A 16,959-nucleotide genomic window follows, 5' to 3' on the forward strand; every position below is an offset into this window, starting at 1 on the left:
CCAGAGAGGTTGTGGAGTCTCCTCCGCTGGAGATACTCAAAACCCGTCTGGATGTGATCCTGAGAAATATGCTCCAGAGGACCCTGCTTGAGCAGGGGTTTTGGACCAGATGATCTCCAGAGGTCCCTTCCAACCTAAACCATTCTGTGATTCTGTGGAGCTTGGAATAAATATGGACAGCAAAATCAACAGCATGCCTGACATCATGCCCATGTATTTCCCCAAAATTTTAATGAAAGAAGTCATTTAAAAAAAATACAGTACATCATCATGTGATTGCAGATCCTAAGGCTGTTAACATTTTAGCAGTCCCGGGCAGTAAATCTCTCTTTATTTGTACTGTGAGGCATCAGATATACTCACTGTACTACATACGCACCACTGATATACTAAATACAGGATGTCAAAAATATCAGAAAGCTTCTAAAAACAACGTGGTCATTTCATTCTAAAACCTTTTTGTGAACCACTTGTGCTAGGGTATGTAAAATGTAATGTTAACTGCAGTCTTAAGAGAAGTAACAGCAACTCCCCTTCTGGTTGGTAGTGCCTAGCTTTATTTTAAATGAGATTGGACTATTCAAAACAGCTCATCCACTGTGTCATAAAACTTCCCAATAAATATCACTAGCTATAAAATGTTGATTAGTTGTTCTACATTCTGAAATAAAACCCCATAAACCCCATAAAACCCCACCCTGCAAATTTACATCGTGCTTGCAGAAAAATGAGCCCAATATACAACCTCAGAGCCGTGTTTTATTGTTGCATTATTGCCATATTGACAATTCCAGAAAATTTATTTAATAATCATTTCATGGTAACCTCTAAACATCTGCTAGGCTTCTATGTTATTGTAACATGTTTATTTATTAAAAATGTATCGATAATCACCAGTAGACAATCCAGATCACCAGTTACAATTCTTTATTTTGGGGAAGGTAATGCTTTGGTAAGGACACCTATGCATAAACATGGATACCTTCCAACAATATACAGTATACTTTCATACAGAAATGTTTTCTAATCTTATAGGAATTGCTGCACCCTAAAAGCCACTAAAGCTATCTTGAGAGTCATATTCCATGGTAATAACATATCCATCTAAGTGATCAAAGACCAAATTCAGATATTGTCTATATAGATGCTGCATATATAGAATTAGCAGCCAAAACATCCATGTTCCTAACTTTTAATATTGGAATTAAAATGTGGTGTTGCTTTCAGAAGGTAGGAAGATATTTGTACCCACTGCTACTAGATATAGATGAGAGGTATCCAGCCCATCTAGTTCCGTGCATCTGCACTGAGGTATGTGTCTCATCTTCCACTATGGGAGTAAGATGAGCTCAATCCCTCTCGACAGGAGACGCTTCCCTTTGGTCAAATAACTCGTACCTACGCTCCACCGACTGCTTTGGCTATATCACCACTGGCTACAGACTGGACACCACTTCAGATGCAGACACAGCACTAGGGGATCTGAATACACCCAGCTCATGACGAGCCAGCAGCTACACTGCATCAGGTGACTGTGATGATTTGCTGTTGCACTGGCCCAGCAGACTGACAATTATTGCCTGTACCATTCATGAGATACCACTGTTTGCTGTCCTGAATCTGCAAACACTCCTGCAAGCAAATTAGCTCATGTAAATATTCCACGGGGTTCAACACTCTATCTTTATTCATCAGTTACTCGTGTGAATCGCTTGTATACACTCATGAGTGGCCACCAAGAAGGCCTCAGAAGAACTGCCACCAGAAACAAAAAACGTATTTTACAAATTATGCATATTCTCATATACAATAAATGTAATAAACAATGTTCATTTCTTAAGGCAAGTACAGTTATCTAATTAAATTGAAAATAAGGACTGCATGTAAAGATTGTACAGCCTTCCTTGGGTGCAGAATACATTTATCTGTGCATATGAGGTGAAATACCCTCCTTCGCAAAGCATCCTTTCCATTTCAAGCCTACTGAGAGATGGACAGGCCATGTCCACCGCACCCACAGGGAGTGAGTGAAACGCGTCATATTTCATATCATTTTGGTTTTTTCTTAATCAGCTACTCATGGGAAAATTAATCTGCAGATGCTTTAAAAAAGCATATTTTTAAAACTCTCCTCACTGTTCTTCCATACTATTTGATTTTAAACATAAATGAACTAAATAAGCCCCAAGTGACCCCAAACTTCCCACTAATTTGCCAGATGACTGACTGCAGCACTAGCTCAAGTACCTGCCTTTTTGAGGTTGTTAAAAGTTTTATAAACCTAGAGAGTACAAAAGCCTGCAGTGTATTTTCATTCAGTTAAAAACTGAAGTACACTTTAAAAACGTAGGTTAAATGTTTAAAAAATTATTTTTACCGGTTTTATAAAGATGACTTGTGGAAGGAAGATAATTTTGAACAATGCAATCAAAAAGATTTAATTACATGGCAAAACCTAATCAGATTGCTCTGTTTGTGGGGTAATTTTTTTATTTCACTTGTATCATTACTTTCCTTATTCACAACAAAAAGATTAGGAAAAACATATGGTGCACAACAGAGGTTGGGTCATAAAGTCAAACACATTTACTAGTGATATCTCTTACTTTCCAACAATAACTTCAAACTGCAAGTTAAAAAAAAAAAATAGATTTTTCTCCAGTTTATTTTTAAGTTCAATTCTGGAAGGTCTTGAACTCCTTCAGCTTGCTATTGCAATTCAGAAATGATCACCTCATAAAAATACAGCCCCCAGTGAGACAAACGAGATCACAAATGGGTTGCATACAGCAGCAGTGTTTCTGAAACACTGATTTCTTACCCCTGTTCATACCCACGAAGCTGAAAATGTGCAAAGCCTGCATGGAAGAACTTCAACAAGACTGGGTGAGCGCAATGTAAGTATACGGAAGATTCGGCTCGATTTCTCCCCACTTGAGAATATATTTGGACCCTTTTATCATCTTATTAGTTGAAATCAGATGGAACTGCTGCTGAGGTATTACAACTTAGGATACTGAAGTCCGCAAGGGTCTATGAAATCAACGCAATCACCAATTTCTGCGTCAAACATACACAACAAGCTCTCTCCAGATAGCAAAAGTACCAGTACCCATGGGTTATTCTTCCTTACTGGTTTAGCATTCATTAAAAACTACATTAACTATGTGCTATTGCGATGCCAGAGCTAAAAGTAAAAGTTTTAAATTCATTAACTGTAGTATTCATTTTGAAGTTTTGCCTTTGCAATAAAAGAGTCTTATACAAAAGGTAAATTGGAGAAACTGAGTAATATCCCTGATGAGCAAATACCTAAAAGAGAAGGGGGAAATTTTCCACCTGGGATAAGAATGGAGACATTGTTCAGTTGTTATTAACCCTTGAGAATTAAAGTAAAAGAAACAACATATTATTTCAGAGGCCAATTTTACTGATTTGGTAGTGTGAATCCTAAAGGGTTTTCTTCCTCTCTTGAAAACGTATTCATCGATGGCATTTTAGCTGAGACTTTGATGGAGAGTTCACTTGCGAGGTTGGTGGATATGCTGGTTGACATGCTGCGGATGAGGGAGCTTTTCCACAGAAGGATGTGGTTTCTGGTGAGCCACCTGAGCTGCAGCTGGAGGGAAGTCCTTATCACCCTGTTTGAAGAACACACCCGGAAAAAATTAAAGAAATCTTAAAAGCCCATGTCACAGTCAAAGTGGACATAAGTTTTTTAAAAATGTAAAATGCAGATGGGAGACGGCGTTGCATGGTCTTCTGAAGTTACCCTGCATGCATTCTATCTTGCCATTCTTTTAATCCACTTCAAAATAACACTTACACAAATTTTACTTCTTCCTATTATACAAAGCATCTTAGAACACAGTACCTTGAAAGTGACCAGAGAGAAAAAACACATTTCTATCTTTAGCATCTCATAGCTCCTTGTGCTAAGTCATTTTTACTGGCTCTACATGGTCAGAACTACTTGACATGTTTGCTTTTCACAAAGCAAAAAGAAATGGGAGATTATTTTAAAAATAAGGTAAGGCAGCTTGAAAAATTACCTGCACAAGAAAATCAGTTGTAGGAATACCAATTCTGCAAGAAGAAAGGCATGATCTAACACTACTTTCAATTTTACAGCTGGCTAGCTTTTAAGTTTAATATGTTCTTTTAACAAGGTCTGCTACTGTTACTTCTCACTTGCTACTGTCCTACCGTATCAGTCACTGTATAATACTTCTGTCACCCATTAAGAACTATCTTTTGTCAGGTCAGTCCCATGAGGTTTTCACACAGCAATGGGAAACAACTATTAGCAGTGCTCAGTTACAGAGAGACGAGAACACAACTTCGCTGCTTAAAAATTGGGACAAACATATTACAAATCAGAAACATGCTGTATTTCACAGGTTCGCAGGGTGACAACATTGCACAATGTTGACAATGTTGCTGATGTCTCAGAATGTCTCTTTCACACCTGGCCCCAATTCAACCTATTCCTAATTCTTCCTTTCTAGTCTGACAACATCTTTTTTTTTTTTTCCTCTTGATCACTAGGTTAATGTTGCACATTTTTTCTTTTTTTCTCCTCTTTCGTAAAGATGTTTTCTTCTCAGACTTGACGTTTTCTACCTTCTTTCCCTTCTGTGTGGTTGTTTGCCTCTTCTATACCTCTCTGACCCTTTGCACCCTGTTTTCTCAAATAGGTGATGTGAATACAGCTCTTTTATGACTTGTGGGGACTGTAGCAGTTGAGCAGATGACAGCGCCAGACTGCAAGTGTTAGCCAGATATGTATATCTCAGAATCACACAATAATTCAGGTTGGGAGGGATCTCAGGATGCCTCTAGTCCAACCTCCTGCTCAAAGCAGGGTCAGCTATGAGGTCAGACCATGTTACTCAGGGTTTTATCTTGCAAACCTCCAAGGATAGAGACTGAACAGCCTCTTTGGGCAACCTGCTCTACTCCCTGACTGTCCTCACAGTGAAAAAGTTTCTCCTATGTCCCGTCAGACCCTTCCATTTCATTTGCGTCCATTGTTTCCTGTCCTCCTGCCATGCGCCACTGTGAACAATCTGGCTTCATCTTCTCTGTGACTGCCCATAGGGTAGGGGCAGGCTGCTGTTAGGTCCTCCCAGAGGCATCTCTTCTCCAGGCTGAACATGCCCTGGTCCCTCAGCTTCTCCTCACAGGGCAAGTGCTCCCGCCTCGACCATCCTGGGGCTCTTCACTGAATTCACTTCAGCTTATCAACATTCTTCATATAATGTGAGGGGTCCAAAACTGGATGAAGCGGGGGGTCCTAAAGAGGACCTTATGTGGTCTAATGAGCACTCAATAGAGCGAGTTAACCACTTCCTTGATCTATCAGCTGTTTTCCTGTTAATGCAGCCCAGGATCTAATGCCTAATAGGCATCCACCTTGGTGCAGATGAAGGTCAAGGATATACACTAGCTTCACACTGTCACTAGTGCCTTTCTACTACCCTGTCTTTACCACCTACGTGATCTGACGCAGCCACAATATCTTACAGGCAACCACATTACACCCTAGTGATCACCATCACGTAAGGCCAACACAAAAACCCTGTCACAACGCGTAAGGCGTGAATTACTGATCACACAATTAATGGCTAGTTAATACTAATGTTTTAGCTTATGGATTTCCAGGCCTTGCTTACTGTTAAAATCTAGGAAACAACTCCTAGAATTCCAATTACCTCAAGGCACATATGGTACCTCACTATTTTGAAACATGCATCATCGCAGGCACAAGCATCCCTCCTCATCACAGATCAAGCTATAGCAGCAGACTTGCATGTAATTGCTTTCAAAGAAAATGAATGTAGTAATATTTAGCCTAGATATGGAAAGAAGATCCAATAATCTTTAAGTGCTTAAATTAAAAGTAAAACAGTAGAAGTCATTTCAATAAATAATTTCAATTTCACACTAAACCAAAAAGAACGCTCAAAGAGATTTAGACACATATACAAAACATAAAGCACTTTCTCATAAAAGAGGAAGGGGAACGAAGAAGATTAATCTTGCTCTGATCAGTGATAATTCTGAAAAGCCTACAATCATTTTTCTACGTCTGAAAGAAATTTAACAGTAATCTTACCCTTGCAACGACACCAGAGATGAACACAGTTGGTTTAGGTGGGCTGAAAAAGATAAGAAGGATTATTTTTATGTGTTGTTCAGAAGGTAAAAATCAGAAGTAGAAGGTATATACAATAAAAAGTGTCATTCTTGGCAATTAATGAATGTTTCAAATAGACAAGACAATTTCTCTTCAAATGTCCCTTGCCATACTACTTAGTATACTTCAGCCACAAACACTGATACAGACCTGTGGGGTTTGGCTGCTACTACTTCAGGTTAATTGATAGAAAGCAGTAGAAGGCTAGTCCAACAACACTGTTCTTTACTTAAAGCTGAGAGTCTTGGTTGGTTTGTTTGTTTGCACTGTTTTCTCAATTCTCAAATTACATATAAAAGCTGCCAGCAGTATTTTAGGCTTAGTATATTTGTATTGCAAGAGATGATGAAATTAGTAGATGGACTAAACTTCCTGCTGTGATGGAGAATAAAACAAAACCCAAGTTTATTTCTGTCAGTCAAGTGGATTAAGATTCTGAGTTTCAGAAAAATACACACCCAATACTTTAATCACAGATTTTCAAGCAGATATTTACTTACTCCAATACATGGGATAATCATGTCTGCAATAAAACAAACAGTAAAAACCATAAAGCAAACTCTGCCCTTGTTTTTTTCACATGCAAGCTTCCATTCACGCTAATAGGAACAGGCTCAAGGACAAAATTCAACTCTGAAACCCGGTCAACATCAGGGATCAAATTCCCAGGGCCGCTGATCTACTAAACCAGCAATGCCTGCAGGGAAGCCAAAATGCAGACAGGCTGCCACGCATAATACTGTATCTTCATCCTTGGTAGTGAATGCTGCCATAACATCTAAACTCTAAATGCTCAGCAACTAGGTCTTCTGGACAAGTAAAACCATGTATTCATATGAAGTCTGTAGCAGGGTCAAGACAAGCAGTTCCCCAAAATCTTTGCAACAGATGTACATCTGTACATTAAAAACATACAACCTGAGGCAGTGCCAAGGGGAAGGAGGGTGTGGAGGCAAAGTCACACCTCCCTCTGAGCCTGTCCATAACCAGGGACTCACAGCAAGTGGTTCATTAACATGTTCAATGAGAAGGGTCCCAAACCCAGGATATTACAGCTGACAAGGGTTGGACAACACAAACCAAATGATTTATTAGGGGAATGATATTGGTTATTATGACATACTTTACAAGTACACAGCTTGTAAAGATTTATTAATATGATGCTATATGATGTTAAGGTGATAGCACACTATTAGATCACGATATAATGGTCTAATAAATATCGTCTGAGCCCTGATTAAATCATGGTATTGCTACATTCCCCAATTCTTTAACAAGAACCATCATCCCTTCTAGAAATTCTTAAAACATCAGAAAGACAGAATTAGATCACTTACAGAAAAAGGGAGAAAGAAAGGAAGTTACGCTTTAAGAGACTTCCATTTAAGAGTACCAGTAATATTTCCTGTAATGAGAAAGAATATTTTGATAGCTGCATTAGCACTTCTTCAATATAATTTTCTGTCAGTATAAACTAATAATAAGCAAAGATCAATACTCAAACACTTTTGTTTTACCCTAATTGTACCGAGCCAATTAGTATGTTATATTCTAGAGAAGATTTCCTGTATGCTGACTGACAAAATCAAATAAATAACTCTGAGAAAATACAGATGAACTGCAGTGGCTGAAGGTTCTGTTTATAAACTTAACACTAGGACACCATAAAGGAAATGAACAGTAAATGGAGAAAAAAGTGTGTTGCAAGTTATCCTTTAATTATACATGGAATGTGACTTTAATCACACTCAGAGAAAGTTATTTATTTGACATTACGTTATTAAAAAGTTTTTCTTATGCTCTTACCATCACCTTTCAGTGTTCACAGTGCTCGGATGATGCATAAAATTCCAATCAGTATTTCCTGAAATGAGCCTGTATTTGTTCAACATGGTACGGGTTGTTTGCTTACCACCATACACCGAATCCCTACTGCCAGCTTCTCAAACCATGCCCTTCTGTGGACCCAAATGAGCTCCCAGGAAAACAGTTTCATAACCATACTCCAAGACATCTAGTGTGACTGTAGTATTCCCGTATCACTCACTATCTTTCGAATCCACCAAAAACAGAAACGAAAAGAGACAATATGTGTAGGCTATTATCGCCACATTTGTGAAACAATTTCAAGTGCTTTAAATTCGATTGGTGATTTATGTAAACCATAACCTACATGTCTCGTATTTTATAAGCTGTGATGGTTGCTTTGAGGATATACTTAATCTGATGAAAATCGGTTTGACAGATGTTGTTTTGAAGATGCAGCACTCCTTTGTCTAGGCGTCAGTAAACAAGAAAGCAAAAAAATATTACTTTCTGACTAAAAGGCAATTCTTGTATACATATAAGGCTTTAAAGCCATTTAATGGGCACGTTTATTTGAAGTTAAATAATAGCCACAGCTGATATTGTGTAAAGAATACATGGGTATATTTGGCAAGACTGCTTTGAGTGTGTGTCAATACTTTCAGAACGAACACTGATTTTATTATAACATATGGAGAAAAAGAACACATCTGTTAAGATCTGAACGTTCAAAGAACTTATTCTGATTTTAGATGTGCGACGCTGTTAGGAACTGCACCTGTTTAACATCTCTACTGGATACATTTATCCTGACTGTATTCAAATAAAATAAAGACTTCCAGTAGGTCAAATATTAAAGCTTAAAGAAAGTCTTTATCTGAGATTGCAAGTAAATCACAAAGAAGATGGAACACTTGAAAAGATCATTAACTAGATGAAATGAGGCATTAATAATACTAAAATCTTACATCTTCACCTCAGAGGGATTGGCGGAGCTCAAGTCTGACAGACATACCATAAAGACAAACACAATGACATTGGAATTACTGCAAAATTTCCTACAGGCCACAGAGAATACACAGGGAAGATGATGATTTATCCTACTCTGTTTAAAAGAGAGAAACTGAATAAATCAGTTTTCTCAGTAGTGAATTTTATATTCATTAACTGTATCTTTGTACATCCCGCAGCTGCGGAGGTGAGCGATGCCTGCCAGCCCTCTCCTGCTTGCAGCACCCGAACTGCCCGTCACGCCATTACCCGGTGGACAGGGTCCAAGTCCAAGGCCCTGCTTCCAGGGGCTGCTGGAGAGGCAGCTCTGATCCGGAGCAAGGACTATTACCATCCTTCAAAGTGCAATTGGGAACAAGAGCCTATATTTAAAAAGTTGATTAACTAGGAAACTGAACTGTGCATGTGCATCTCTGTTGTCTACATGAACTGTAAAAGCTCGTGCAGGGGGAACAGCTCTCGCGGCCTGCAGCGCAGAAAGCTAGCGTGCTGTGTTCACTGAGGATCACAGAATCAAAAACGTATGTTAGGACAAATCAAGATTAGAAAAAAAGCCAATGGCAAATATAGTATCTCATAGTATTACCTCATTTAAAATATCACATTCAGTCCAGGACCATCATAACAGAAGAATTAGAGCAGAAATAAAGATGGAAGAAATAACTGTGAGAGCATAGACAACCTTCTATATGAGGTACGAGCTAAGACCTATTTGTATGTAATGTACAAAATAATGGATAATTTTGTTCCCAGTTACTGTCATTACAGTTTAAGTAGGAAGCGTCAAAGAAAACAAAGACATATTTAAAACTTATAATAGCAGATACCTTTAAAACATCATAAAATTAAATGCACAACTTCCTGAAAATAAGGCAATACTAAGATCAAGAGCTTAGCAAGGTTCAAAAACAGAATTAGACATTTATATGACTTAAACATGTTCACATCAGTTAGGATAAAAATGTCTAAAAGTTATACAAATCTTCATGCTCTGGGGCTCAAGTTCATCTTAAACTGATATGGACTACAAAGAAATTTCTTCTGAGCAGAGGCTAAACTTTGATATGTCATTATCCCTTCTGCGTTCAATTAAATATCACAAGAGATTGTTTTCCTAATACATCTGATTCATCCAAAATTCATCTAAGCACTGTAAGTCGGCGTAGAAGCACGGTCTCAAGATTCCCAATATGCCAACATTTAAACAGGTTAGCCTACTTAAAAAAAGGATAGAGCCACACAGATGCAAGTCTTTTGCTAGGCTACGAGAGTTTTAGTCAAAATAGGGACAAAAATGTAAGTGCATTAACATTTTAAAACTACACTAATCTTCCACACGTGAATAATTAGTATGTTTGTCTTTTCATAAAGGTGGGAGTTGATTGTTTGCCTAGTTATTGGTGATCATCTTCTACTGTTTAAGGGGGCCTGGCAAACTGAGACATATGAAAAAATTAATGCTGTGAGGTGCTTTTCAAAGACTTAGGAACCACAAATAACCTGACAATTTTGAACTACCAAAAAGTAACAGTGGAATCTGTAATGTGGTGCTTTCCTTGTCTTAATCAAATTGTCCATTGGTGTGAACAGAGACCTATATCTGGCCTCTTTAGTTATGGGTTGTAAGGGACAAATTCCTGTGAATTGAAGAGGCACCTAAATACAGGCTCAAGCTCCACTTCGTAACTCTCAACCACAGGGCAAGCAGGCAAAGGCAGCGTGCAGACACCATACACGTTGCCCCTCAAGCACCCAAAACCAGCAAAAATGTGCAGAACCGAGCAGCTTGGATTTTAACTGCCTTGCTCCTTTTCCAAGTAAAGATATCATTCACTCTCTCATTAATCAGTTGCTTAGGCAAGCAAAGTGAAAAACACACTTTAAATAGTATGAGTTGCTACTACCCACCAAGTGTTCCCCAATTAAAGCAGGCTGAAGTTTGGCCATTTTACACTTTGCCAGAATATGTCCTGCAATAATATTCAGTGTATGAATCGAAAGTTCTCCAGATGTTCTAAGCAGACGTTCATCTTCAATCAACAAAATTTTAGACTTTAATCCTGCCTTATCTTTCTGGAATAAACAGTATTCTAGCAGAATTCTAGCATTCTTCCAACCATCTAGCTTAATCTTCAAGGTTGCTTGGGAATTCATATTTTCTAGTTACAAAACATGAGAGTTAACCATTCCTAGTATCAGCTTAGTGCCTCTTTAAAGACGTCCAGACACATCTGCATAGAGGTTCTTATTTGAATTTACTTGGTTGCCTTTGATTTTGGCATTGTCTGTGAAAATAAATTGTGAGATGATTAAAAACACATTTCTCGGCAATAGGGTAAGAATAATAAGCACACTGCTCATCAGCTGGCCTGAAATATTTTGCAGTTGGTTATAATGCATTTAGGTTATTAATTTTCCGGGCAGAAAAGTAATAATTAGCTTGGCTGACTACCAGAGGGAAATGTTCCAGTTGATTGCACAGGGCCATACAATATCTGATATTCTATGATAATTTATCCTGTTGAGGTCGTTTATTTATCTGCCATAGCCATGCTTTCAAACCTTTAAGATCACCCACAGGATGGCACTGTTGAACCTCTGAGAATTGTTTATGGTAACTACAGAACAACCTCAAAGAAATTCCAGGTGCTGTGGCAAACACTAATACAAGGAAAAGCAACGCTTCCCTTTGATGTAAAATCTTGATGAAATGCAGTATATACACACAGACAAATTCATACACATAGCTACAGTCACTATTTTTGGAAAACAATTTTCTTGTCCCTGTGCATTAGTCTGCATTCCAATAAATCCCATGAGATAGCTTCCACTCTACTGAATTGCTCCTCTTCCTATGCAGGCAAAATTAATGAAGTTTCACGAGTCTTAAGGAAGAACTTAATGCCCTATCAGAACATTTTAATGAGTATTTGTTTTGCTATTCAGATACAAGCAAATTGGGTGTCCTAATCTTCTAATGAGATGGTAAATCACTGCCCATTATATTTAATCGCAACTGATTGACATTCATTGTTTCTACATTCACTGCCAAGTTATTGCAGCGTATGGCCTGATTAATCTCACCAGTCTCTCATTCATCTTTGTTTTCAGTGCATGCATCAGCCATAAAAGAAATTTCTTTCAGAAAGATATTCATCATCTCTTATCTACGTTGTTGTATATGACATCGCTATCAGATAATAAATTTCTTTCATTTCTTCCTCTGATCACAGAACAAAGATTTAAATATTTCACCCTTTCTATAGACTCAGAGGATTTATAAATAAACCATAACTCTCCTGCTGCTGGATCATTAATTAGGGTTCAACTCTGTCATCCCATAGCTCTCAGTGAACACCAACAACAAACTCTGCACAGGCAGTAGCTGCAGCATTAGCCCGCTATAGCCACTTAACTGTGGAAAAATGATAGCTGTGAAAATCAAGTAAGTAGTATTTAAACAGCAACAAAACTCAAAAGCAGCTCTAAAATAAAGAATGAAGTAGGGCAGGCTTTAAACACCCGCAAAAGGGTCAGCATAGATCATGACGCACAGGGGAGAGAGGACTAAGTCTTCCATGTACTAGTCACTTGCTGAAGTGCATCTCTGTGTATGTTCCCATGACAGTAATGTGCTTCCACCCTGAGGACAAAAAGACAGGAGGACTTGTCTGCAGTGTCTCAGCTACCGGGACCTGTTATCCAGTTGCGGTGCTGCTGCAGCTCCTCCATTTCGCAGCAGCTAGAAGATGGGGTGCAAATGGAAAAACGCTGTGACACACTGCTAGGAATATATGATGGCAACATAATGAAGGAGATGCAGAAGGTACAAGGTAATGAGAAGGCTAAAATCTTCTCATTTGTGTCCTCCTGCTCCGGTAAATTCATGGTCATCTCAGAGACACGCAGCAGTGGCCCAGAACGTCCCAGCTGTCTGGACCACTGAATCCCTATCTGAACCTTGCTTTCCTATCTGTCTCAAGCCCTTGTGCATCCAGTAGATGTGTACCTTTCACTCTCCTACTGCTTTGCACAATGAAACGCACATGCTTCTTATTACTCCAAACCATAACCTTACGCCAGGCACAAAAATGCAAACATGGATGCATGTGTGTGCAAGTGTACAAATCCTACATCATGTTCTACATGCTCAACACTATTACGAGGAGCCTCCTTAATCCAGTTTCACACTTTTCATTCTTTATAGTTTCCATTCTGTAGTAACAGCCCTGCTCTGCCTGGAAGCTCTCCAAAGCAAATTCAGCCTAAAACCAGCATGACTTGCATGACTTCCATGCATGTTCACAGCTCCCCCTGCAGCAGAGGAGATAATGACCAAGTTCATGTACGTTTTGATGAGCCACCTAGCACAATAAAGGTATAAGGGCATCCTGGAAGCTCAGTATCAAATCCCATCTGGAAGGTTGCTGTGCAAACTGTACTGGCCAGGAACTTGCTTTTGTTTAGACTCTGCTGAAGTTATTGACACTCTTCTCCTTATTCTCCAGTGGTAAGTGGCATTTCCATAGGGAGAAATCCTATCTTAAGGATAAGAGACTAGTAAGTCCTTGAACCTGAAATTCCTCTTAATTCAGATGTAGAAAACAAGTAAAACATTCCATTAATATGCAGTCTTATATTTAGAAGTCATAAAGGAGCAACAGAAGACAGAACTAAAGATTTTTTTTTCAACTTAATAGCTTATTTTTAATACTAAAAAACGAACTAGTCACTAATAAACTTAGCCAAGCTAGGTTTTTAATGTGACAAAAGACAAGGAACAAAGTCCTCTAAAAGGGATTCTGACAGGAATGGGTCTTTGCTTAAGTGAACTTTGAGAAATTATATTCCTCCACAGAGAAGAGGTGTCAGTCAGGTCAATGACAGGAAGCAACCACTTCGTTCCTCTGCTGCCACTGCTAAGCTTGCTGCTGAACCGTGCAGGGAAGAATGGCAGAATTGTCATTTTTCATCCGGAAATGTCCTGCCTCCTGAACAGAATCAAAAGCAAAAGATTGCTTCTTCCTTTCATACTTATCTTAAGGGCTTAATCCAGGGGGTCAGCATTTGATATTACTAAAGTCAGCTGCAAAACTTCTGCTAATGGCAAAGGGCTTGAAATTTCGACAATAAGAAAATACACAGAAAATAACCCTGAAGAACTCAAGAGAAATGGGATTTAAAAGCTTTACAATCAGAGGATTTCAAGAAGAGTTTTTAGATGGTAAACTCTCACTCAGTGTGAAATAAATGTCTAGCTTTGTAAGTGATAATAAAAGCTGTGACAGTGTAAATGGATAACAAATCAATGTGCTGTTAAATCTGAATATGGTTATATAATAGCTCATTTCAACGGGATGTAGAAATCTAAGGCAACTACAAAGTCCTGAAAGTCAATACCACTAGTGATTTTTCTCTTAATCTAACAAAAACAACTGCTAATTTTCTAGTTCAGTCTGTTAGATCTGTCACATCTCAGTGTTTCTTTTGTTTAAATGGCTTTTAATTGCTTTACTAATAGCTAAAGCACTTCATTTCCTTAAAGAGATATTGTAGTACCTGAAAAATAACAGCTAACCACCCACCCGTATTAACTTTACCATACAGAATGAAATAGCCACTTGTTCATATAGATCAGTTTCTTTGAAGAATGGAAGGAGAACAGCTGTGCACAGTCCCAGCTGGATTTACCTTTAATAAACAGCAGTACTGCTGTTAGTATGCTATACCGGTAGTTCGTATTAGTGGTATTTTAAACTGGTAGCTTCTATACAGAGGACAACAGAAATAAAAAGGATTGTATATATCAAATGACTGAAATGGAAAGATGGTGGAAGCTTCCTCAGAGACAATACTCCTGTGACGATGACACAAATCTGACACACTTTACCTTTCCCACTACCTGGTGGCACAGTTCTGGCTCCAGAGCTCTCTAAAGTTACGTTCTCATAGTTCTAGCTGAAGGGTGCCCTCAGCAAGAACACAGTTTCTCCAAAATAGCTGCCTAGCGGTAGTACCTCTGGCCATCATCTGTATATTATAACAAGTGACAATATAATAACGGGAGTTGCTTTAAGAAATCATTATCTTCAACCTTTGCAATCAGCAACAATGTACAGAACTAAAATGTACTTCTTATTTCAAAAATAAATTGCATCTACCTGAGCACCAATTTAGGTTAAATTAGCAACAAGCGCTTTTCTGAAGATCCCTTGATGCCTTTGTGTGTTTCGAAAGGCCACTTCTGTCATCCTATGTGTACTCGGATACAAACTGTAACATTTTAATTAATAGTTGTTTATTTCCTAATGAACCAGGATATAGCTTTTATAGAACTCTATTAACATGCAAATGCAGAGATCTCTCCTGATACAGTAGGTCATTTTTACTCTGAATAGTTCAGAGTAATGGAGTCCCAGTTACATCAGTGTAAGAATTAATAGAAACATACGACATCATAATCCCAAATTTTCAAGCAATTAGAAAGCGGAAAAAGTAATTGCCACAATAAGTACACCTTCAGTAATATGCACAACCAAGTGTGTGCATTCGTAAAGGCTATGGGGCCTGACTTTTCATAATGTGATGCAACTTACTGACAGCTTTTTTTTTTCCCCCCCCAAAGTTTCACATTTTGAAAAAACATTTTGTAAACATAGCAGATATTTCCACTACAAAAACATATTTCCCATTTTTAATCTCTCGGTTATTTTTCTTATTTCCTTTTCCCCCATTCCTAACAACCCCCCCCCCCACACACACACACACCCCTTCATTTCTACTACTCCCATATCCCCATTCCATATCCCGCTAGACAGCTAGGGCTTTCAACTGGGTTATACTTGTCTTTATTTTAAGAATTCAGTATAAAACACCTCTCACCTCTCCATCTAGTATTTATCACAAAAGCAAGTGGTTGAAGGGAGCTCACCATTTGCAGGAGCAGGAAGCAAAGGAAAATTTTTAACTTTTTTTTTTTTTGGTAGAAGCTGCAGGGGAGCTACTGATCCTATCGCCCTGCTCTTCCCCCAACATCTCTAGCCACTTCTAATGCCCAGCACATGCTTCATAAAGATAGAAGGAGTACTTCTCAAACTGATAGTTTTCTGCTCGCTTTTAAGCTACCACCCTAACTGTGCACTATGACAGGTTAATTAAAGTGTTTATATTTTAAGGAGCGATGGCTTAGGATAACAAATCCCCTAACCTGCTGCTTTTCTGAAAAAAATCTCTCTGTAACTTGCAACATATTCACTTCCTATGTAAACAGAAAGTACCAGGAATTTGGAGCTTGTAGTAAAGAAATTTTGATGCAGGCTGTACTGTGAGATGGCATGCTCTCTGGTTCAGCCTAACTCCTCTGAATTCATATCATTTTAGAAAAAGTGGAAAACCTCTGCAATGAAAAGTCTCAAAAATACTTCAGAGAAGTCCTATTATTCTGGATCTTAACTTTCTTTCTTTATGTCAAAAACTTAGCGAGAAAATTATTTATAGATATACTGGCCTGAAATGGTTATGCCATAGAACGGGCTCAAGGAGAACGGAGAAAGGACTCAAATGGTTAACCTGATTGCATTAGGAAAGTGTATCGTGAAAAAATAAATAGCAAGAGGGGCAGAAACAGATATTTTTATAAGTGCAATTTCTCCTGTATCTGAGAAAGGTCTCGCATTCCATTAAGGCTCTAAATTTTGGGTTGATATCTTACAATACAGATAAATCTTAAAAATTGGACACTGAAGAAAAGTCTGGGTTTTCATTAACTGAAAATTAGGGATATTATTTGAATTTATTATTCAGATAAGGCAAGAATTCTGAAACATAAAATAGGAAAGGTCAACGGAAAACAACAAGGCTAGGTGCAATCGTAATATATTTTGAGAAACGGTGTCCATCACTGGTTACTTCGCCCCAGTCTCATACTGATTCCCAGAGCATGT

General features: G+C 38.4%; 1 protein-coding gene across 1 annotated transcript in view; it reads right to left on the reverse strand.

Moving 5' to 3' along the window:
- Positions 1 to 739: 739 nt before the first annotated feature.
- Positions 740 to 16,959, reverse strand: part of DAP (death associated protein) — a 48,118-nt gene continuing 31,898 nt past the window's right edge. The window contains exons 3-4 of the mRNA XM_068931420.1: positions 6,119 to 6,161; positions 740 to 3,641 (exon numbers count right to left, since the gene is read on the reverse strand). Coding sequence (XP_068787521.1) covers positions 3,522 to 3,641; positions 6,119 to 6,161 — 163 coding nt within the window. The 3' untranslated portion in view covers positions 740 to 3,521. The remainder of the gene's footprint in view (positions 3,642 to 6,118; positions 6,162 to 16,959) is intronic.

The sequence above is a fragment of the Struthio camelus genome, chromosome 2 (assembly GCF_040807025.1).
Source record: "Struthio camelus isolate bStrCam1 chromosome 2, bStrCam1.hap1, whole genome shotgun sequence".
NCBI classification, from domain to species: Eukaryota; Metazoa; Chordata; class Aves; order Struthioniformes; family Struthionidae; genus Struthio; species Struthio camelus.